The 25879-nt window shown below is 39.5% G+C and overlaps 1 protein-coding gene across 1 annotated transcript in view; it reads left to right on the top strand.

Moving 5' to 3' along the window:
• Nucleotides 1-22113: 22113 nt before the first annotated feature.
• Nucleotides 22114-25879, top strand: part of LOC134603354 (adhesion G protein-coupled receptor E1-like) — a 152376-nt gene continuing 148610 nt past the window's right edge. The window contains exon 1 of the mRNA XM_063449226.1: nucleotides 22114-22171. Within this exon, the coding sequence (XP_063305296.1) occupies nucleotides 22132-22171 (40 nt within the window). The 5' untranslated portion in view covers nucleotides 22114-22131. The remainder of the gene's footprint in view (nucleotides 22172-25879) is intronic.

Here is a 25879-nt window from a genome sequence, read left to right as displayed (position 1 = left end):
AATAAATACCTTTTAATGTAGACGAACCTTGTGTAATATTTATATTAATTTGGTGATTACACCACAAAAAGAAGAAAAAGAAGAAAAGAGGGGGAGAGGAAGGAAAAAGGAAAAAAAAGAGAGAGAGAAAGACTTTGAATTCTGAAAAACTATAAATAAAGGAGAAGGAGAAGAAAAAAAAAAAAAAGGGAAAAAAAGATCATGGCAACCAAGTCATCAGGAAAAGCTGCCATTAAGAAAGCAGCAAAGCAAGATCAACAAATAGAAAAAAAAAATCCCTCAAGTTTCTTTTCACCAGGGCACAAATCTACTGTAGAAAAAAATTTAGACAGCTCAATTATGTACTCATCAAAAAGCGAAGAATCAATTCAAAGTCCATCCAGCCAAACAGAAAATTATATTACAGCAGATTTTCTAAAACAATGTTTAGAAGAGCAGCTGGTGGCAATAACCGCAGAATTCAATAAAAATACAGCTGAAACAAAAAAACAGTTTCAGGAAATAATGGAAAAGCTAAAGCAAAGTGAAGAAAAAATCTCAGCTTTGGAATTTGAAAGCAGAGCATATAAAAAACAAAATGAGCAGCTGAATAATCAAATGAAACAAATAGAAGGAAAATTAGGAGATCTAGAAGATCGCTCAAGAAGAAACAATCTGAGATTAAGAAATGTGTCAGAAGCAGTTACACAAGATAAAATACCAGAATATCTTGATACCCTATGGGCAACATTTAATCTAGATCTGTCGACCCTAAATGCTAAAATGGAGAGATACCATCGCTTAAGCAAACCTAGATCGATCCCCCAGCAATTGCCAAGAGATATAATAATCAATTTTCAGTCCTTTCAATTTAAGGAAGCTGTATTACACGCAGCTCGAACAAAACAGATTAATACAGAAAAATTTGGAGACATCAAGATATTTCAAGATTTAGCTTTCTATACGAGACAACAAAGAAAGACATTTATGACGGCTACAAGCTCTCTAAGAAGTTTAACCCCTTAACGATGCTAGACGGTTCAGGACCGTCATCAGCATTTTTGCGTTGCCGACCGACGACGGTCCTGAACCGTCCTAAATTTAAGAGGTACTTACCCGATCGCCGTCGTTCCCCCGGCGGCGATCGGCGTTGCTCCCGTTGTGGGGGAGACTGCCTGCAGCCCAGACAGTCTCCCCATGGCGGATTAGGATCCCTGTGGCCATGTGATCGCCCAACAGGGCGACCACATGGTCACAATAGGTGTCCAAGTATCTGCCTGCAGGGGGACTGTCTGTGCTGACAGGCAGTCTCCCTGCATGTGTAAAATCAGAAAAAAAATGTAAGTTATAGTGAATAAAAAAAAAAATATTATTATATATGTGTATATATATATATATATATATATGATATATAGACATATATTATACCTATATAATATATGTCTATATATCTCATATATAATGTCATGCTAAGTTTATTTTTATATTAATATGTACATATATTAATATAAAAATACGCTTATTAAATTACACACGTATATATATATAATATATATAACTATATATATTGTGTATATATATTATTATAAAATACAAATAATAAGTAAATTAAATTAATTTAAAAAAATAAAAATAATAATAAAAATTTTAAAAAAAATTATATATCTATACGAAATTTTATTCTAACTGTATTTTGATATTAATATATATATATTTATATCAAAATACACTTAGAATGAAATTGTATATATATCTATGTATATATAAATAAATAAAAAGAATACGAACTATTCATATGTCCATATACAAAATTACATAAATAATTATATAAATATACACGTAGACTTCAAATATATAAATATGCATATATATTTAAATTCTACGTGCATATTTATGTAAGATTTTTACATAATTAAGTTATTTTATTGATTGCAATTTAAGGGACCTGCCTGCCAACCCAGGCCGAAAGTCCAGAGAATTTAATTTGCTGTCACTGTATTTTACCCTGTAACGTTCTACAACACCCTAAAACCTGTACATGGGGGGTACTGTTTTACTCGGGAGACTTTGCTGAACACAAATATTAGTGATTCAAAACAGTAAAACATATCACAGCGATGATATTGTCAGTGAAAGTGACTTTTTTTGCATTTTTCACACACAAACAGCACTTTTACTGATGATATAATTGTTGTGATACATTTTCCAGTTTTGAAACACTAATATTTGTGTTCAGCAAAGTCTCCTGAGTATAAAAGTACCCCCCATGTACAGGTTTTATAGCGTTTTTGAAAGTTACATGGTCAAATATATGGGACAAATATTTTTACATTGAAAATGGCCAGGTTGGTTACGTTGCCTTTGAGAGCGTATGGTAGCCCAGGAATGAGAATTACCCCCATGATGGCATACCATTTGCAAAAGAAGACAACCCAAGGTATTGCAAATGGGGTATGTCCAGTCTTTTTTAGTAACCACTTAGTCACAAACACTGGCCAAAATTAGCGTTCAATTTAGTTTTTTACTTTTTTCACACACAAACAAATATGAATGCTAACTTTGGCCAGTGTTTGCGACTAAGTGGCTACTAAAAAAGTCTGGACATACCCCATATTGAATACCCTGGGTTGTCTGCTTTAAAAAAAATATGTACATGTGGGGTGTTATTCAGCGATTTATGACAGATAATAGTGTTACAATGTCACTATTGATACATTTTAAAAATTTATGTTTTGAAACCGCAATATCCTACTTGTACTTATAGCCCTATAACATGCAAAAAAATAGCAAAAAGCATGTAAACACTGGGTATTTTTAAACTCAGGACAAAATTTCGAATCTATTTAGCAGTTTTTTTCATTCGCTTTTGTAGATGAGTAAAAGATTTTTCACATAAAAGTCAAAAAACATGTATTTTTTTCAATTTTTCATCATATTTTTTCATTTTTTTAAAATTAAATTACATGAGATTATATAAATAATGGTATGTAAAGAAAGCCCCTTTTGTCCTGAAAAAAACAATATATAATTTGTATGGGAACAGTAAATGAGAGAGCGGAAAATTACAGCTAAACACAAACACCACAAAAGTGTAAAAAGATGCCTGGTCGCAAATGTACAACATCGCAAAAACAGTCCGGTCCTTAAGGGGTTAAACATAAAATACTCGTGGATCTACCCCAGCAAAATAAAGATCATTACAGAAGGAATACCAGAGACATTCACAACTCCATCTCAGATTGAAGAATGGTTACGGAAGAAAAAGAAATAACTGTATAAAATGGATAAGGAAGAGAAAAGCGAGGGAGAAGAAGGGAAGAAGAAAAAGAGGAAGCAAAGTCACTGAAGACTAAAAAGCATAAGAAGAAATAAATTGATCTAAAGAAAGTCAGAAAGTAACAAAGGACGCTGATACATCTAGGCTGAAATTATAGAGAATAGACTGTAAACAAAGGAGAAATCAAAATAGAGAAGAAATCCTAAGTTAAAAGATAAGCACGTATAGAATAGTCAACTGTTTTTGTTTTTTTTTTGTAAAGAAATAGAATTGATATTTTAGAAGACACACAGAATTGGTGTGGAGAAAAGGGTACACTTAGAAATACAAAATGCACACTTGTAATTAAAGAATGGAAAGTTAGAGGGACGGAAAGAAAAGAGAAGAAGAATTTATTATATTAATGTGGGGAAGTAAAGTCCATTTTTCTTTTCTCCCCTTTTGCACAAAAGAGAAACACAAAATTAAAAAAATTGAAGTGCAGCACAAGGTAAAAATAGTAAAGGTAGAAAATTATTGGTGTGAAAAAGTTAAACAAATATGAAACACAAAAGAAAATAGAAACACAGAAGTGTTAAGAAATAACTTCTAGTTAAGAATGTAAATAGAAAATATATATACACGAATACAGAAAAAAAGAAAGAAAAATGAAAGGAAGGATAACCACGTAAAAAGATTTTTTTTTTGTGTGCGGTGTTTATTAAGGGTTTAAGGGGTAATAGAGACGAACTAAAAAGGGATTAAATGATCAAAGTAATTAAGGGAAGACACCAGAGAAAATAAGAGAATAGAATATACTTAAGACAATTGTCAGGGCTTAGCCTCTGTTTTGTTTCTGGTTTTTTTTTCTGTTTTTTTTTCTCTTTCTCCCAGATTTGGTTCCTCCATGTTCGAGATAGCCTCCCCTGCCGTAACCTGTAAAGGTTAATAGTGGGCATTATGACCCGCCAAGGAAATTGTTTTTCGACTCTCTTTAGAGTCTTAGGAAAGAGTGGAAATATACTCCAAGTACTGAATATACTTGTAGTGGTTTCATTTATGTATTGTGATGTCTATTTTTTGTATTGTTCACGAGAGCTCACTAGTTTAATAAAAAAAAAAAAAACAAATTTACGGTTAAATGGTTAAAATAATAACATTAAATATTCAAGGATTAAATATCCCGCAAAAAAGACAAGCCTTTCAAGAGTATTTAAGAAAGGAACAGGTTCAAATTGCTATGATCCAAGAGACACACTGGCGTAAACAAGACGAAAAAAGATGGATCAGTAGATCCTTTCCCCAAAAAAATTGTTCTTCTAGAGAGGAGGGAAAAAATGAAGGAGTTGCAATATTCTTTGCAAAAGATTTAAAAATAAACATAAAATTTATGGAAACAGATTTAGAGGGGAGATTCATCATTCTAATAGCTACCATTAATGACGAACTCTTCACTTTAATTAATGTTTATCTGCCCAACAAAAATCCCATGTGTCTATTGAGAAAAGTATTAAATAAGGTTGAGAAAGTAGGAGTAGGATTAAAGATATACGCAGGGGACTTTAATTGCATACAAGATCCCTTGCTAGACAAGTTCTCTGAAAAACAAACCATTTGGGATAAACAAGTTCTAAAAAACGCAAGGATTTTTAACAACTTGATGAAAAGAGAGGCCTTATTTGACAAATGGAGACTTAAAAATCCTGCAGTGAAGGAATTCACGTTTTACTCCTGGCCTCATAATTCGCATTCGCGAATAGATTTTGTTTTTGGAGATTCTAAACTGATACAAAGAACAAAAAAATTAGAAATCATACCAGTAATATGGTCAGACCATGACAGTGTGTGTCTGGAACTAAATAGTAATAAAGTAAATTGCAGTAAGAATACAACCCTGTAGGCTAGATGAATCAATATTATCAAATAAAGAATATAAATCCTATATAGATAAAATGACCACTTGCTATTTTGAAGAAAATAATAATGGACAAGTAGAAAACGATACTCTATGGTGTTCGTATAAAGCAGTAATAAGGGGACATTGTATAATGCTTAACAAATTAAAGAACAAAGAAAAAGGTGCAAATGTTCAAGATCTCTATATCGAACTGTATAATCTAAATAAGAAAAATAATATAAACCAAACAAAAGAAAATCAGATAAAAATAGAAAACATCAAATCTGAAATACAGGAAAAACCTATGAAAAAATTAGAATAAATATGCATAAACTTAAAATCAAATATTATCATAAATCTAACAGAGCTGATAAAATAATGTCGAATATGCTGAAAAAAAGAAATACACTAAATAGGGTTGATAAAATAATAACAGATGATACCATTTTCCTTTCCCCAGAACAGATAGGGAAAGCATTTAATGAGTATTATGCTAATCTATATAGTCATTCAGTAAATACCCCTTTAGAAATAATAAAAGAATATATTCAATCAGCAAAATTGAATAAAATAACAGAAACTCAAGTAGATAATTTAAACAAAGAAATTACAGAAGAAGAGATCAATACAATAATAGATAAACTAGAAAATCATAAAACGCCAGGTCCGGATGGATTTGGGAACAAATTCTATAAAATAATGAAACTCCAACTGACAAGTTACCTAAAAAATACTTTTAATACGGCAGTTAAAAAGGGCAGATTCCCAGAAGAAATGCTTAAAGCAAATATTCTACCCATACTGAAACCAGGGAAAGATCCAACTAAAGTTCATAGCTACCGCCCAATATCATTAATAAATGTAGATATAAAGATATTTTCTGCAATTATAGCTAGTAGATTAAAAGAAGCTATGAAACAACTAATACATCCTGATCAAACAGGTTTTGTTTCAGACAGAATGTCAAGCAATAATATCAGACGTTTGATAGATGTACTAGATATATCACAACGTAGAGAAAGTCCCATGCTGATCCTGTCTTTAGATCCTGAGAAAGCCTTTGACAGGGTCAGCTGGGACTTTATGAAGATTACTCTAGAAGAACTAGGTATACAGGGATGGTTGCTTGATGCAATTTTAGCTTTATACAAAGACCCTACAGCGAGAACAATTGGCCCTGGCATATGCTCAGACTGGTTCAAATTGAACAACGGGACCAGACAAGGCTGCCCGTTGTCCCCTTTACTGTTTATAGTAACTATAGAGGTGTTAGCTAACAGAATTAGAAATAACGAAAATATTAAGGGATTCACAGCAAGCCAGAAAGAACTTAAAATATCTCTCTACGCAGATGACACTATTCTATTTTTAAGTAATACGTCAACATCAATATCAAATGCAATGACAGAAATTGAAATGTACAGTGCAGTATCAAATTATAAATTAAATAAAACAAAATCAACGGCTGTATATATCAATATGTCGAAGCAAGAAATAGATGCTTATCAAGAAACATATAATTTTATTAAAGCTAAAACGTTCCCATATCTAGGAATCAACATTAGCAGAAAAGTAGAAAACATTATGAGAATAAACTTCATGGATCTTCTAAAATAAACTAATAAGAATCTGAAAGAATGGAGAAAACTAGAAGTATCTTGGGGAGGAAGAATAAACATTTTGAAATCATATGTTTTGCCAAAATGGATCTATATGTTTAGAATGCTCCCATTGGAAATCCCGAGTGCATGGTTAACAATGATTAACAATTCCTTCTCTAATTTTGTATGGCGAGGGAAAAAACCCAGGATTAAAAATGAAATACTATCAAGAGGAATAAAGAAGGGAGGCTTGGGATATCCAAATATAAGAAAATATTATGAGGCTGGGATTATAATGCATGTCATGGCTGGACAGATAAAACAAAATAAAGAGGAAGTATGGTGGTGGACAGAAGTAGAATCTAGTCAAGTAAGAGATCCTCTAGACCTACTCTGGACAACAAAAAAATGCAACTTATCCAGATCATATATTCTAGGACAGATTATTCCAATATGGAAAAAAATAAGGAAAAAAAATCGATTTGGTAAATAAAATATTTGATTTCCAAAAGTTAGATATAATCGAAATAAATATGGAGAATATTTCCCTAAAATCTTGGAAGGAAAAAGGAATAAATACTTTAAAAGATCTGACTAAAGAGGGTAAAATCAAACCCTATAAAACGTTGATAGAAGAGTTTAAGTTCTCTGCTAAAGATGTATATACGTACCTTAGAGTAAAATATTTTTTGGAGAAAGTGGAGTTAGTAAAAGAGGGTAAAATGTACGACATTTTAAAATCAATTTTATACCAGAATAAAACAAAGCAGCTGTTCTCTAGATGTGTTAAAATGTTAGTCCCAATGAATGATTCAGTCCTAACAAGCGCTGTTAAAAAATGGAACATTGAATTAAAAATAAATATAGAATTAGACGAATGGATAGCTATTTTACAAAAAAATCAATAAATATGTCCATTCCTTTATATTGATAGAAACACACTTCAAGTTGGCTTACCAATGGTATATGATTAAAATAGCTAAATTTGATACATCCATGGACTCAAAGTGCTGGAAGTGTAGAGAGGAAAAAGGAAATTATATCCACATGTGGTGGTCATGTAAAAAAGTGATCGTTATATGGCAGTGGGCTCAATTTATCATCCATACACTGTGTGGAGTAAAAATATTTCTAAAACCTGAAACAATGCTATTACACTACCAATGGCCAAACTTAAATAAAATAAATCAATTTTTAATTATTCATTGTTTAACAGCCTGTAAAATAATAATAGCAAGGAACTGGAAGGGAGATACCGCATTTAACATTAAATTAATAACAATTCAGTTGATTTACCAAATCAAAATGGAAAAGGATCACTGCAAGTTTCTGAATGATAATTTGAGCCTATGGGTAAATTGGGAAAAAAAAAATTACTACAAATGTAATATTTGAAACCATTGATACCATTTGAAAAAAAAAAGAAAAAAAAAAAAAAGGAAGTAAAATTTGAAAGTATGTGGAGCTCTAGTGGGGGGGTGGGGAGTGTTGTGTTTTGTCTAAGTCTTTATGTGTATGAATATGAATTTTTAAACATGTTTTTGTACAATCAAATTATGGTGATAAAATTAAAATAAAAAGAGAAATATTTAAAAAAAAAAGAGCGGTGACCTCACACTGCACCTTGACATCTTATCTGTTGAGCCATATCCAGACTGAACATTAAAACTTGCATCGGTCAGAAGTACACTTATTTATGCTCATTTAGAAAAACTTGCCAATGTACATATCTAAGGGGAAAAAAAGTGTGGTAATACAAGAACATGAAAAGGCATCATCCTATCTGGTAGAGCTTAAACAATTTTGCAAGATAAAAACAACAAAACATAAATTATCAAGATGTATAAAGCATTTCAAGAATTGCTCAAAAAAATCTTAAAGTGATAAATCCTGCAAAAAGAAGAGTGGTAATACTGAAGCAATTAATGCATTTCTGTTATTCATGTTTTTTTTGTTTTATTTTATAATTAACCTGTCACAGAAGCCATGACTTTGTTGTGTGTGCTCAGTTATTTTGAAATGAATGAACGCTATTGAGTTTATTATTTTATGTAAAAGGTACTGTGCAATGTGTATTGGTGTCCAGCAGGAAATTAAATGATCATATCCTGACCTAAATATGTCCCAGGCACCAACACACCAGGGAGTGGTTTGCATTGTTTTGACTGAAGAGCCCCTGTTGTGTGTAGTGGGATACATATAGGTGTTTTTCTCTGCAATAAACAGTTCTGTTTTCTTCTAAACCCCTACATACATATTAACCTTTAATAGGGAACACACGGGGTGGACGGCAATATTATAACATAGCTGTGTGATACAAAAGTGAATACAAATACACATAACTACGTCCTTAGCTCAAACTCCCACTACTCTTGGGTGGCAGCAATGACCATAGTACACATCAGCCCCAATACATACAGTAAAAACAAAAGAAAAAAAGTTACCTGCGCTTTTTCCCAAATCCCTATGTATATTTAAACACATGGAGGTTATTTAGTTACTCCAATGGCCATGAGAGGGAATGTCCACCTGCCACATCAAGGCAAATCTCTTAGGTGGGTCCTACACTGACTATTCACATTGCATCCTTGAGCTTCTGGCAAAGATATATCTAATCAGACAGAGAGGGGTATTTTTTATAAACCTCTAAATACTTATTAACCCTTAATAGGTAACACACGGGGTGGGCGGCGGCATTGTAAAATTGTATTCACAAAAGTGAATACAAAGACACAAAAATAAGTCCTGCGCTCAAACTCCCATTACTCTTGGGCGGCAGCAACGACCATAGATTCAAGCCCACCTGTCATGTCAAGGCAAACCTCTTAGGTGGGTCCTACACTAACTATTCACGTTGCGTCCTTGAGCATCAGGCAAAGATATCTCTAATCAAACAGAGAGGGGTATTTTTTATAAACCCCTACTTGCTTATTAACCCTTAATAGGGGACATCTAATGGCCAGTGGAGTTACTAAATAATATACATACAATGGGTGGAATAGTTCGGTTCAGGGTAAAAGACGATGGTATGGAAACAAATGGAATAACTGTGGAGATAAAAATAGTGTACAAGCACCTAGTGCAATATCATACAGTACAAGTAAAAACAACGTAAACTGAGTTCTTTAGTACTCACAAGGAGGGAGCCAATTGGAAATGGCTCAATCCAGATGCCTGTGGGATAGTTAGAAGGGATCCCACTCCCTTCCAAAGTGCAAATAGTGCTTCACCGGTTTCAAGGAGAAATGTCCACACCAACAAAATGTTAGGGACTAAATCCTTTTAATGAAGATGAATAAAATGCAGGTAGTAATGTATAATACAAACAAAAAAGCAAACTCAATAAAATCCACTAAGATTGTGGTAAAATATAAAAGTCCTCTGTGGGGGTAAAAAAAACTTGCAAAACGCGTTTCGCCCAAGTCCTGGGCTTCCTCAGTTGCTGATGGTGTCCTGTTTGGAGGTGTCCTTATGTATCTGCTCGGGGAGATGCTTACTTCCGTGTTCGCGCGCTTTCCCCGTTTCCGGTCGCGCGTCTATGACGTGTTTCCGGTCCGCGATCTGTAAACTGGATCGTTGTTGGAACGCATATGCGTTCCACATATTCAACAAACTTTATTGTTCTCGTTTTTCAGTCCGTGAACGGTGGGAATATCAAATAAAATGTTCGTTTTAAATGAAGTGCATAGAGAGGTAAAAATAGGTTAATCAAACGGATACATATATTTATAAATAGAACATATAAATGAACAGAAATGCAAAGTATTATAGAAACCCTTAAAGACAAAGGAAAGTATATTCCTAAGTGTGTCTATTATTAATTATCTTATCTTAACAGTAGTTCAGATCTTCTTTGTGAAAATATTAATAATTAATAAAACCTTTCTGGGAGATGAAATCGAGAAGAGAAGGAAGGGCAATTCCTAAAAGGGGAATCTAAAACGTATTACAGAAAAAGAGAGTAAAAATATTGAGCCATGTGGATCATATAACACTAGATCATAAAATTCAACATATCAGACATATATACATAAAATTAGACTTTCAGAGAGATACAACTCTGGTATAGTCTCTTGGGGTCCCAATCGTGCTATATAAAAATTAAGAATAAAAATACCATATTAATATGCTAAAATGTGGTATACTACAAGATGTTATAAAAAATGACATATTTCGAAATCTGCATTAAGACCATTAGGTATGAGAGTATTAAAGTTAAAAATAAATCTCATTTCTTCTTTCCCCAGCTTATTAATATAATTGCCTCCCCTCCAATCCTTTAGAACTAATTTTATTGCGCAAAAAAATAGGCCTGTGGGGTCTTGGCTATGTTGACTTTTAAAATGCTGGGAGACAGAGTGCGTTTCAAGGCCTCTTTTAATATTTCGGACATGTTCCGCAATCCTCACGTTTAAAGGTCGTATTGTTCTTCCTATATATAAGAGATTGCAGGGGCATTTCAGGATATAGATGATTCCTTTAGAGTGGCATGTAAGGTGATCTTTGATTTTGTATGGTCGTCCTATCATTCCCCCTAAATCTGTAAGGTGCCTTTTTTTATTTTTTGTGACTCTACATGGTAAGCACTCTCCACAGCCATAAAAGCCTATCAAATTATCCATAAAGTGCTTGGGTTTTGTAGTCTCTAGATTACTTCTGACTAACATATTTTTAAGGTTACTTGTGCCTCTGTAGATCATTCTTGGTTTAGGAGGTAGAATATTTTTAAGTATGGGGTCGTCCCTTAAAATGTGCCAATGCTTATTAATGGCTCTTTTTATCTTTCTCGTATTGCCATTATATTTACTAATAAAAGGGACTTCGTTGGAATTATACGACATGTTTTTAGATTTATATTTTAAGAGCTGGCTTCTATCTAGAAGTCTAATTTCTTCCATGTCTTTCTCCAGATCTTTTTCGTCGTATCCTTTCTCTATGAACTGTTTTTTTATGTGTTCAGCCTGTTTGGTGTATTCTGTTTCTTCTTTACAATTCCTCCTAATCCTTTTGAACTGTCCCTTGGGGGCATTGGTTAGCCACGGAGTATGGTGGCAACTGGTTCGACTGATGTAACTGTTGGAATCCACAGGTTTAAAATAGTTTCTAGTAAAAATACTTGATCCTTTTATATAGATGTTCAGGTCCAAAAAATTGATGCTGGTACTACTCACATTACTGGATAATTTTATGCCCCAATCGTTATTGTTAAGAAACTCCAGAAATCGTGTCAGTTCGCAACTACTGCCAGCCCAGATAAAAAATATGTCGTCTATGTACCTGCGGTAGGACACCAAGCTCGCCCTCCAGTCATGGCCACTAGAGATGAAGGATTCTTCCCAGTATGCCATGAACAGATTAGCATAACTGGGGGCGAACTTGGTGCCCATCGCCGTACCACACACTTGTAGGTAAAAGCAATCCTGAAACCAAAAAAAGTTATTAGTTAAAATAAGTAAAATTCCTTCTAAAATGAACTCTATTTGTTCTTTCTTAAAAGATGAATTTTCTAAAAAGTGCTTCGCTGCTTCCAGTCCTTTTTTGTGGGGGATTATACTGTACAACGAGCTAACATCACATGTTACCAGGAAGTTCCCTTCTTGCCACTCGGTCTGTTCTAATGTTTGGAGCATGTGGATGGTATCTTTAAGGTAATATGGGGTTTTGACCACTAAAGGTTGTAACATAATATCAATGTATTCTGATATTCTTGTGGATACAGAATCTATGCCTGATATTATCGGCCTACCTGGTGGGTTGTGTTGATCTTTATGTACCTTAGGTAGGTGATAGAACACCGGTACTTTAGGATAATCAATGGATAAAAAATCGGCTTCTTTCTCATTAATGATTCCTAATTCTTTTCCTTTAAGTATATATTCTTCAAACTTTTTTTGTATCTCTCCCGTTGGGTTTGATGGTAACTGTTGATACGTCAGGGGATCCAAAAGGATTTTGTTCGCTTCTTTTATGTACTGGTCTTTGTTAAAGACGACGATTCCTCCCCCCTTGTCAGCCGGTTTTATAACAATCTCCTTGTTTTTTCCCATCTCTCTCAGATTGTTATAAAACCGGCTGACAAGGGGGGAGGAATCGTCGTCTTTAACAAAGACCAGTACATAAAAGAAGCGAACAAAATCCTTTTGGATCCCCTGACGTATCAACAGTTACCATCAAACCCAACGGGAGAGATACAAAAAAAGTTTGAAGAATATATACTTAAAGGAAAAGAATTAGGAATCATTAATGAGAAAGAAGCCGATTTTTTATCCATTGATTATCCTAAAGTACCGGTGTTCTATCACCTACCTAAGGTACATAAAGATCAACACAACCCACCAGGTAGGCCGATAATATCAGGCATAGATTCTGTATCCACAAGAATATCAGAATACATTGATATTATGTTACAACCTTTAGTGGTCAAAACCCCATATTACCTTAAAGATACCATCCACATGCTCCAAACATTAGAACAGACCGAGTGGCAAGAAGGGAACTTCCTGGTAACATGTGATGTTAGCTCGTTGTACAGTATAATCCCCCACAAAAAAGGACTGGAAGCAGCGAAGCACTTTTTAGAAAATTCATCTTTTAAGAAAGAACAAATAGAGTTCATTTTAGAAGGAATTTTACTTATTTTAACTAATAACTTTTTTTGGTTTCAGGATTGCTTTTACCTACAAGTGTGTGGTACGGCGATGGGCACCAAGTTCGCCCCCAGTTATGCTAATCTGTTCATGGCATACTGGGAAGAATCCTTCATCTCTAGTGGCCATGACTGGAGGGCGAGCTTGGTGTCCTACCGCAGGTACATAGACGACATATTTTTTATCTGGGCTGGCAGTAGTTGCGAACTGACACGATTTCTGGAGTTTCTTAACAATAACGATTGGGGCATAAAATTATCCAGTAATGTGAGTAGTACCAGCATCAATTTTTTGGACCTGAACATCTATATAAAAGGATCAAGTATTTTTACTAGAAACTATTTTAAACCTGTGGATTCCAACAGTTACATCAGTCGAACCAGTTGCCACCATACTCCGTGGCTAACCAATGCCCCCAAGGGACAGTTCAAAAGGATTAGGAGGAATTGTAAAGAAGAAACAGAATACACCAAACAGGCTGAACACATAAAAAAACAGTTCATAGAGAAAGGATACGACGAAAAAGATCTGGAGAAAGACATGGAAGAAATTAGACTTCTAGATAGAAGCCAGCTCTTAAAATATAAATCTAAAAACATGTCGTATAATTCCAACGAAGTCCCTTTTATTAGTAAATATAATGGCAATACGAGAAAGATAAAAAGAGCCATTAATAAGCATTGGCACATTTTAAGGGACGACCCCATACTTAAAAATATTCTACCTCCTAAACCAAGAATGATCTACAGAGGCACAAGTAACCTTAAAAATATGTTAGTCAGAAGTAATCTAGAGACTACAAAACCCAAGCACTTTATGGATAATTTGATAGGCTTTTATGGCTGTGGAGAGTGCTTACCATGTAGAGTCACAAAAAATAAAAAAAGGCACCTTACAGATTTAGGGGGAATGATAGGACGACCATACAAAATCAAAGATCACCTTACATGCCACTCTAAAGGAATCATCTATATCCTGAAATGCCCCTGCAATCTCTTATATATAGGAAGAACAATACGACCTTTAAACGTGAGGATTGCGGAACATGTCCGAAATATTAAAAGAGGCCTTGAAACGCACTCTGTCTCCCAGCATTTTAAAAGTCAACATAGCCAAGACCCCACAGGCCTATTTTTTTGCGCAATAAAATTAGTTCTAAAGGATTGGAGGGGAGGCAATTATATTAATAAGCTGGGGAAAGAAGAAATGAGATTTATTTTTAACTTTAATACTCTCATACCTAATGGTCTTAATGCAGATTTCGAAATATGTCATTTTTTATAACATCTTGTAGTATACCACATTTTAGCATATTAATATGGTATTTTTATTCTTAATTTTTATATAGCACGATTGGGACCCCAAGAGACTATACCAGAGTTGTATCTCTCTGAAAGTCTAATTTTATGTATATATGTCTGATATGTTGAATTTTATGATCTAGTGTTATATGATCCACATGGCTCAATATTTTTACTCTCTTTTTCTGTAATACGTTTTAGATTCCCCTTTTAGGAATTGCCCTTCCTTCTCTTCTCGATTTCATCTCCCAGAAAGGTTTTATTAATTATTAATATTTTCACAAAGAAGATCTGAACTACTGTTAAGATAAGATAATTAATAATAGACACACTTAGGAATATACTTTCCTTTGTCTTTAAGGGTTTCTATAATACTTTGCATTTCTGTTCATTTATATGTTCTATTTATAAATATATGTATCCGTTTGATTAACCTATTTTTACCTCTCTATGCACTTCATTTAAAACGAACATTTTATTTGATATTCCCACCGTTCACGGACTGAAAAACGAGAACAATAAAGTTTGTTGAATATGTGGAACGCATATGCGTTCCAACAACGATCCAGTTTACAGATCGCGGACCGGAAACACGTCATAGACGCGCGACCGGAAACGGGGAAAGCGCGCGAACACGGAAGTAAGCATCTCCCCGAGCAGATACATAAGGACACCTCCAAACAGGACACCATCAGCAACTGAGGAAGCCCAGGACTTGGGCGAAACGCGTTTTGCAAGTTTTTTTTACCCCCACAGAGGACTTTTATATTTTACCACAATCTTAGTGGATTTTATTGAGTTTGCTTTTTTGTTTGTATTATACATTACTACCTGCATTTTATTCATCTTCATTAAAAGGATTTAGTCCCTAACATTTTGTTGGTGTGGACATTTCTCCTTGAAACCGGTGAAGCACTATTTGCACTTTGGAAGGGAGTGGGATCCCTTCTAACTATCCCACAGGCATCTGGATTGAGCCATTTCCAATTGGCTCCCTCCTTGTGAGTACTAAAGAACTCAGTTTACGTTGTTTTTACTTGTACTGTATGATATTGCACTAGGTGCTTGTACACTATTTTTATCTCCACAGTTATTCCATTTGTTTCCATACCATCGTCTTTTACCCTGAACCGAACTATTCCACCCATTGTATGTATATTATTTTGTGATTTTTGTGTGGATAGAGAGGTTACCACACGGGTGTTTTGAGTGTTTTGGTATCTATTTGGGTAACACGCTGTGACTCTATATTTTTATTTCTTCATAGAGTTACTAAATAACCTCAATTTATTTAAAAGTACATAGGGACAGAGGCGGCTCTCTAATTAGGTGGTTTAGGCGGCCGCCTAAGGCCTCGCGCTGGCTGGGGCCTCGCGGCCGCCTAAACCGCCTGAGGGCAGAGTGTGTCAGGTCCTCGGTCAGTGACCGAGGACCTGACACCAGGAGGGGGCCCAGCGGCTTGCCCGGTATGCCGCCGGGTGCGAGGCCCCTCCTGGCTGCCCAGCCACCATCGCAGACACTGGTCTGCAGCTCCGCAGTGTGCAGAGCTGCAGACCATGTGACTCGCGAGAATTGGCCAATCAGAGCATTGCCGCGGGTTACCACGGCAACGCTCTAAAAATCTCGCGAGACTACACGGTCTGCGTGGCCACCAGACCACCAGGGAAAGGTAGGCTCTCCCTCCCCATCACCCCCACCACCATCACCCCCACCACCCTCACCATCACCCCCCACCACCCTCACCATCACCCCACCACCATCACCCCCCACCACCCTCACCATCACCCCCACCCCCTCACCATCACCCCCCACCACCCTCACCATCACCCCCCACACCCCTCACCATCACCCCCCACCCCCTCACCATCACCCCCACCACCCTCACCATCACCCCCCACCCCCTCACCATCACCCCCCACCACCCGCACCATCACCCCCCACCCCCCTCAGCCTCACCTCCAGACTCAGCCTCACCCCCCACCCTCACCATCACCCCCACCACCCTCACCATCACCCCCCAACAACCTCACCATCACCCCACCCTCACCATCACCCCCACCACCCTCACCATCACCCCTCCCCACCCTCACCATCACCCCCACCACCCTCACCATCACCCCCCACCCCCTCACCATCACCCCCCACCCCCTCACCATCACCCCCACCCCCTCAGCCTCACCCCCCACCACCCTCACCATCACCCCCCACCACCCACAGCCTCACCCCCCAACCCCCTCAGCCTAACCACCCCCCACCACCCTCAGCATCACCACCCCCACCACCCTCACCATTACCCCCACCACCCTCAGCCTCACCCCCCACCACCATCAGCCTCACCCCCCACCATCCTCACCATCACCCCCTACCACCCTCACCATCACCCCCCACCCTCAGCCTCACCCCCCCACCACCCTCACCATCACCCCCCACCACCCACAGCCTCAGCATCACCCCCCACCACCCTCAGCCTCACCCCCCACCACCCTCACAATCACCCCCACCACCCACAGCCTCACCATCACCCCCCACCACCCTCAGCCTCACCCCCCACCCCCCTCAGCCTAACCACCCCCCACCAACCTCAGCATCACTCCCCCACCACCCTCAGCATCACCCCCCCACCACCCTCAGCCTCACTACCCTCACCACCCTCAGCATCACTACCCTCACCACCCTCAGCATCACTACCCTCACCACGCACAGCATCACTACCCTCACCACCCTCAGCATCACCCCCTCACCACCCTCAGCATAACCCTCCGTCACCACCCTCAGCCTCACCCCACTCACCATCACCCCCTCCTTCTCACATCACCCCCTCTCACTCTCACATTACCCCCTCTCACATTACCCCTCTCACTCTCACATTACCTCCCTTACTCTCACATTACCCCCCCACTCTCATATTACCCTCACTCTCACATTACCCTCACTCTCACATTACCCCCTCTCACATTACCCTCTCTCACATTACCCCCTCTCACTCTCACATTACCCCCTCACTCTCACATTACCCTCACTCTCACATTACCCCCCTCTCACATTACCACCCCTCACTCTCACATTACCCCCCTCAGTCTCACATTACCCCCCTCTCACATTACCCCCTCTCATTCTCACATTACCATCACCCCCCTCCCTCTCACATTACCATCAACCCCCCTCTCCCTCTCACCATCGCACCCCCTCTCCCTCTAACCATAACACTCCCTCTCCCTCTCACGATTGCACCCCCCTCACTCTCACATTACCCCCCTCTCACTCTCACATTACCCCCTCTCACATTACCATCACCCCCCTCCCTCTCACATTACCATCACCCCCCCGCTCCCTCTCACCATCACCCCCTGCTCCCTCTCACTATCACACCCCCCGCTCCCTCTCACCATCACACCCCGCTCCCTCTCACCATCAACCCCCGCTCCCTCTCACCATCACCCCCCGCTCCCTCTCACTATCACAACCCCCGCTCCCTCTCACTATCACAACCCCCGCTCCCTCTCACCATCACACCCCCTGCTCCCTCTCACCATCACACCCCCCGCTCCCTCTGACCATCGCACCCCCTCTCCCTCTCACCATCCCCTCTCCCTCTCACCATCCCATCTTCCTCTCACCCTCCCCTCTCCCTCTCCCTTTCACCATCACCCTCCCTCTCACTATCACCCTCCCTCTCACCATCACCCTCCCCTCTCACCATCACCCCCACACCATCACCCCCTCTCACCATCACCCGTCTCTCCCTCTCACCATCACCCCCCCTATACACACAACACAATTAAAGCAGCTACCCCATGCACATAGGGTCTCAGACAAAAATGCAAACATGCTCACAGAGACATACATTCACACACACAAGGATACTCTCTGTCAGACACACTCTCAGGCACATACACAGGTAGACAGTGCATCAATGTGTATATGTGACACTTTTTTGTTAGTGGGGCCTCACGTTTGCGTTTCGCTTAAGGCCTCATAAAGTCTAGAGCCGCCTCTGCATAGGGATTTGAGAAGTGCACAAGTAACTTTTTTCTTTGGTTTTTACTGTATGTATTAGGCAGGGCTCGAGTCCTGCAGGAACGCGTGGGAACGGCGTTCCTGCACTTTTCCCACAGCAGGAACGCCGTTCCCATTACTAGTCCTGCAGGACTAGTAATGGGAACGGCGTTCCTGCTGTGGGAAAAGTGCCAGAGCAGGGGGAGTACAAATCCGAATCCCCTGCCTCTGACTGGGGACTCGGATTTTTAACTCACCTCTCCCGCTGCAGTCAGTGGAGTCGTCCGGCCTCTCCTAATGATGTCAGTAGGAGGGGGCGTGACTTTCTCTGCTCTTCTCACAGGACCGCTGGGGAGCAGAAAAAGCCACGCCCCCTCCTCCTGACATTATCAGGAGAGGCCGGCTTACTCCACTGACTGCAGGCTGCAGGTTCCAGATCCTGTCCCACCCCTCCTGGCCCAAGGTAAGCCTCAGGGAGTGGGGAAGGCACTTTAGGTTTTTTGTTTTTTTTGTCCCTTTCCCCAGTCCCTGTCCCCCTCCTCAGGCCCTGTCTCCCTCCTCAGGCCGTGTCTCCCTCCTCAGGCCCTGTCTCCCTCCTCAGTCCCTGTCTCCCTCCTCAGTCCCTGTCTCCCCTCCTCAGGCCCTGTCTCCCTCCTCAGGCCCTGTCTCCCCTCCTCAGGCCCTGTCTCCCTCCTCAGGCCCTGTCTCCCCTCCTCAGGCCCTGTCTCCCTCCTCAGGCCCTGTCTCCCTCCTCAGGCCCTGTCCCCCCTCCTCAGTCCCTGTCCCCCCTCCTCAGTCCCTGTCCCCCCTCCTCAGTCCCTGTCCTCCCTCCTCAGTCCGCCTCCCACCTCAGTCCCTGTCCCCCTATTTAAGGCCCTGTCCCCCCTCCCCAGTCCCTGTCTCCCTCCTTAGTCCCTTTCCCCAGTCCCTGTCCCCCTCCTCAAGCCCTATCCCCTTACTCAGTCCCTGTCCCCCTCCTCAGTCCCTGTCCCCCTATTTAAGGTCCTGTCCCCCCTCCTCAGTCCCTGTCTCCCTCCTCAGTCCCTGTCCCCCTATTTAAGGCCCTGCCCCCCCTCCTCAGTCCCTGTCCCCCTCCTCCAGCCCCTGCTCCCTTCCTCCAGACCCTGCTCCCTTCATCAGCCCCTGCTCCCTTCATCAGCCCCTGTCCCCCTCCTCAGCCCCTGTCCCCCTCCTCAGCCCCTGTCCACCTTACTCAGCCCCTGTCCACCTTACTCAGCCCCTGTCCACCTTACTCAGCCCCTGTCCACCTTACTCAGCCCCGTGCTCTTACTCAGTCCCTGCATACGAGCATCAGCCCCTGTCCCCCTCCTCAGCCCCTGCCCCTCTTCCTCAGCCCCTGCCCCTCTTCCTCAGCCCCTGCCCCTCTTCCTCAGCCCCTGCCCCTCTTCCTCAGCCCCTGCCCCTCTTCCTCAGCCCCTGCCCCTCTTCCTCAGCCCCTGCCCCTCTTCCTCAGCCCCTGTCCCTCTTCCTCAGCCCCTGTCCCTCTTCCTCAGCCCCTGTCCCTCTTCCTCAGCCCCTGCCCCTCTTCCTCAGCCCCTGCCCCTCTTCTTCAGCCCCTGCCCCTCTTCCTCAGCCCCTGCCCCTCTTCCTCAGCCCCTGTCCCTCTTCCTCAGCCCCTGTCCCCCTTCCTCAGCCCCTGTCCCCCTTCCTCAGCCCCTGTCCCCCTCCCTCAGCCCATGCCCCCCCCTCCCCCCTCCTAAGCTCCTGTCCCTCTTCCTCAGCTCCTGTCCCCCTCTTCAGCCCCGTGCCCTTACTCAGCCCCTGCATACAAGCGTATCATTTTTTTGGGGGTGAGGGGGGGTGGGGCGGGGAGTGGATCTTGGGTGAGTTCCTGCACTTTTTTACCCAGGACTTGACCCCTGGTATTAGGGATGATATGTATTATGGACTTTGCTGCCACCCAAGAGTAGTAGACGTTTAAGCTCAGCACTTATTTTTGTGTATTTGAGTTCTCGTGTTTTACCTAATATGACTGATCCAGTCCACTATATTAGGGAATTTTACAAGGTTCCAGAGGTCTATAATCACTGTATGCTATAGCTGAATCTAGGACCTGTGAAGGAAAGGAGAAGTGGCGTCCAAGAGACCCTGCTACCTGTGACATAACCTACTGTTGAAAAATGCAGGATCACCAAGTAGCACAAAACTGTATCTCCTGGTGTTATCTAAATATGACACATAGTGACAGCTTGGCAATCGTGCCATGCGTGAATAGCTTGCTGAAATACGAACAGTAGGAGGTAGAGCTCCCCCACTTCCAGGAGAACTAAACTTACTACAGTTTCTTAGAAGCCACAATTTCTCTAGTAAACAGTGGCTTCCCGGCTACTCTGGCTAGTTAGAGTCACGGATAATATGAATTACAGTCCATTAGCAGCTGAATAGCTATTTACAGCTATCCTCAGAGAACATGCTTATTATTTGAATCTTAGAGAGCTCTCACACCACGACTTCCCTCTACCAAACTTGTAAAAGGGGAAATACACAGAGATATCAAGACAAAAAACAAACAGAGACTATATCGCATAACACACAGTGCTGGTAAGAAGAACCATACAGAGGCAGAGGATACAGGGAGAATTCATTCACAGGTTTGAAAGACGAAGGTACAGCAGATGAGCATCAAAGTGGTTACAAAAGGGTATAGTATGATCTACTACTGGCAGTGTGTCGAAGAAGAAACCTCACATTAAGAAAGGGGAGACTGCACAGCGTTTATTAACAATAGTACAGAACATATATAACACATTACAGTTTTGGCAGTGAGTGCATAGAATAGAAAAGGAGAATTATTTGGTGCCACAATAGGTACCATAACATGTAAATATAAAATATGTGAAATAATGCAGTTTAACATATTCTGGTAGATAAATACATATAGAACTGTGCATGGAATACAGATCAAACAATGATATAGGAACAGGTAAACTGAGTACAGATATTTAGGAAAAGGGCCATTGAGATTGATAAAATTGCATGATAGATAGATAGATAGATAGATAGATAGATAGATACAAAATAATACCAGCAAGCCATTGCAGTGGGTATTGAATAGTACCAATTAAGCAGTGTAGTGACTACAGAGGAGTAACAGTGCAGTGGGTATTGAATAGCACCAATTAAGCAGTGTAGTAACTACAGAGGAGTAACAGTGCAGTGGGTATTGAATAGTACCAATTAAGTAGTGTATTGACTACAGAGGAGTACCAGTGCAGTGGATACTGGAGTTCTAATTGAGCTGTGCAGTGGATACTGAAGACTACCTATCGAGCCATGCTGTAGATACTGATGAGGACCTATCAAGCTGTGACGTGGATACTGATAAGGACCTCTCAAACAGTGTGGTAGATACAAGAGACTTTAAAGCTACTGAATTCATCTCCAAAACAGAGAAAAGAACATAGAGATAAAACGAATACCTCAACGCAGCAAAATGAGCTGGACCTTATTGATTCTGATATTGCAGATAACCGGTAATACTTTGTATTTGTAGTTTATTTTGTGTTAATGATGTTATATACTGTACTATAAGTCAGTGTGCTGCATTATAATTGCATTAAGTCAGTAAGAGTTTTGTGGTTGCTGGTCTGTGTTTATTGAGAATAGATTAGCTGCCTTGCTGTGCATATTAGTTCCAGTTAGTGAGATGCCATGTATTGTCCTGGCTAACACATGGGTTGGATTCTCTTAGTAGAATGAGGATTCACTCTACTTACCGAATAACAATTTCTCCATTGATTTCTATGGTAAAATTGTAATTCGATAAGCAGAATAAACCCTTACTCTACAAAGAAAGATCCGCCCCATGTTTGACCCCTGGAGGCAGCCATGCGTTAATAGCATATTAGCCCATCTGTAAAATGGTAAAAACATGTCTCTCACCAATAATTTCCAGGACAACCATCTTTGAATAAACATATGCAGGGCCATCACACACAGTCAGTCCTCTCTCATTACACATATACTGACCACATCACCCACAGCAGAAAAAGTGTGAGATGAACTTAGAATGTATTGACCTAAAACTCTTAGTTGTTCTGCAATGTGTGTTGGAGTTTAACTTTTTCAATAGCAATTATTCTTAAAAAAAAAATAATAATAATAATAATAACAAACAGGTATGCATAGCTAGCATACCTGGAGTAATTACATGTTTGTATAGATTGCTAATCAGATAAAGCTAAACTGAATGTATATTTATTTTAATTGCTTCGTTTATTTAGACATATTTTTTGTTGGTCCATCACATTAAGACACACTGCATTGATAAAATATTTAGAGATGATATGGTATACCTTGTCATGCGATATTTCAAACAGGATTTAAAAGACAGGCATAGAAACAGAAATGCAATTTGTATCATTTACAGAAAGTGTGAAAAAAAACTAATGAACTTGATGAATCAAGTTATGTAAGAATTCCACCAGAATGTTACAAAATAGTGTTTGTGTGTAGGTATATTTTTAAGTATCTGCTCTACATAGGATGTTGCTCGCTCCATCACTCATTCACGTACTTGCCTGCTAGAATACAGCCATGAATATATACATTCAAATACGGCTGTAGAGTGTGAGAGAAGAGAGGATGCTGGCTTGGTTTTATGATATAAAAAGCACATTATTTATGTGTGTATATGTGCATATAGCTGTGATTAATACATGCTTACATTGAGCATGATAAACGCTAATGCAGAGCTAAAATGTTTTTATTTAATAACCTGCCCTATAACCTTATGCCGGTGCCCAGTTCTTGCTTGTTTTTCATTAGCTCATTGGAAGAGTTTGGTTGCCTCTAGACTGCAGATATGTTGTAAAGATACATACCCTTATGCTATGCCACTCACCCGGTTATCCCACCACCCCAAGTAGGCGCCATATCAGATATACATGTTTAGACACTGCTGACAGAATTTTTAACACTAGATGTAGTAAGCATGCCTATTTTTATGATGTCACAAAACCAAGCCCACATCATAACATCGTGGACACAAAATTGCATCGTTGCCAACACCCACTCCTTTTGCACATTCCTGATTCCAATAGCACATTCCTGATTATCTGTGTTTTCCTGGTTATCTATCTTGACTTGTCTGACTACTCTGATCTCTGAAGTACTTGACGCAGCACGGCTTTTGGATACTTGTGTTCATTGACTTTGATATTTCATCTGCTAAAGTACTAATACACTACTATCCTTTGTTCCTCATGATTCTTCTCAACACAGTTGTTTCTATGTCAATTTTGGGTTTCACTCTACGGTCCTCCTAGTGATATTTTCCACCAAGAAAATGCCCATTCTAGATGAACACCTCAAAATCTTACATGGGAATCAGGGAGTTGGTCCAGCATGACAAACGTTGCCAGACTGCTCATACCTATAAAGTGGGTGATAGGTCTGGCTGAGTACCCATAATGTTGTAATAATTTTCCGTTACTTCTTCTGTGTCTTTTTCCAGTTGATCGATATATACGTCTTTTGTATATATAGTCTTGGGTCAAAGGCTCGCTACATTAATATACATCTATATTAATGAAAAGTACTAATACGCAATCTGACTTACGGTTTATTCTTAGTTACTGATACATAATAAACAACAAAGGATGTTACATGATCATGGATGTTCAACAGCAGATGGTAATTGCTGGACTCCTGAAGGGAGAGTTACATCGTTACATAGCCGTACAAGAGCCGAGAGAGAGAGAGAGAGAGAGAGAGAGAGAGCCCTCGTGTCCCTTTGTTCAGTTACTATATAGATGTGCCCATACAGATGTCAGACTATAACTCTGGCCATATAAGGACAAGACCCCCAATCCACATTCCAGAGTTCTCATACAACAAAACTTTGTGACTTATTGATACCATCTGTTACTTATGCCAATCTAGACATCCATAGATAATCAATAGAAACATAGAATTTGCAATATTCTACATTCTCTTTGTTTATGGTTTGTCTTAAAACCATAACACAATGTAACTAACCTGTCCATTCATACATCACTTGCATCACATTCATATCAGTTGTTGAGCATAAGACCAGATTTAGTCACAACTTTCTGTTATATGAGAGTTCTTAGAACGTCAAGTTGCTATCCCTCATGTTGTTTACTTTAATTCAAACTCCCTCTGTTTCCACTACGATATTGATATCCATTTTACATCATAACTACTTGAAAATAATATATATATATATATATAAATATATATATATATATATATATATATATATATATACACACATATATAGCAATAATAAATGAATACAATGTTTACAAATATCATGTAAAGCAATGATAAAGGTCTACCTGCTCTGGTACAGTCTTGTCTTTGTAGACAACAAAATCAAGATCTTGTAATTTTCTAAATAATAACTGTGTATCATATTCGTAATACAGACACATATAACAAAGTATTTTCATTCTTAATATCTGGTATTACTTAAGTACTAATACATGTATTACTTTTATATCCCGTCCACTTATATATTTCCATGAATCATATGGTTTCTAGTGAACTTAAACTCTTTGTCATTTGTATTCCTATACCATTAATACCACCTAGTGATGATTGTATCAGTACTTTACAATCATCATATTCAATTTGTATAGTCAGTAGGCCCCCACTACCAAAACAATGGGGGTTTAGTTACATTATATGATCATACATTGCATAATCCTGCAACAACGTCACTGTACCCCATATTTGGCAGGTCCTACTCTAACAACCAACTGTCTACTAAATGAGCTACTCACTTGGGGAAATCCTTCCATCTCGAGTTCTCTGCAGTACAGGACTAAATAGGGTCCTGAGGGCAAACACCTGTGACAGGGAGGGGTGCAAAACCCAAGGAGCTGGCTAGACTACTAAATATAAATCTATCTATCTATCTATCTATCTATCTATCTATCTATCTATCTATCTATCTATCTATCTATCTATCTATCTATCTATATATATATATATATATATATATATATATATATATATGTTTGTGCTCAGAATTTAATACGCAATGGATAGTATCTGTAAGGGCAAAGTTGGTTATGGTGTGCCGAAACCAACGTACGAGTGGGCCTGTAAATAAAAGAGGGCCCACCAAGGAGAATGTAATTATAACAGCTTGTAGGTGAGTGGGGACAATCAGCTGTACGGCAGAGGTGAGTAGGGGCTGGGAGTTTAAGTAG

This window comes from Pelobates fuscus, chromosome 3 (assembly GCF_036172605.1).
Source record: "Pelobates fuscus isolate aPelFus1 chromosome 3, aPelFus1.pri, whole genome shotgun sequence".
Classification (NCBI taxonomy): domain Eukaryota; kingdom Metazoa; phylum Chordata; class Amphibia; order Anura; family Pelobatidae; genus Pelobates; species Pelobates fuscus.
This window is presented reverse-complemented; position numbering and strand designations above follow the sequence as displayed.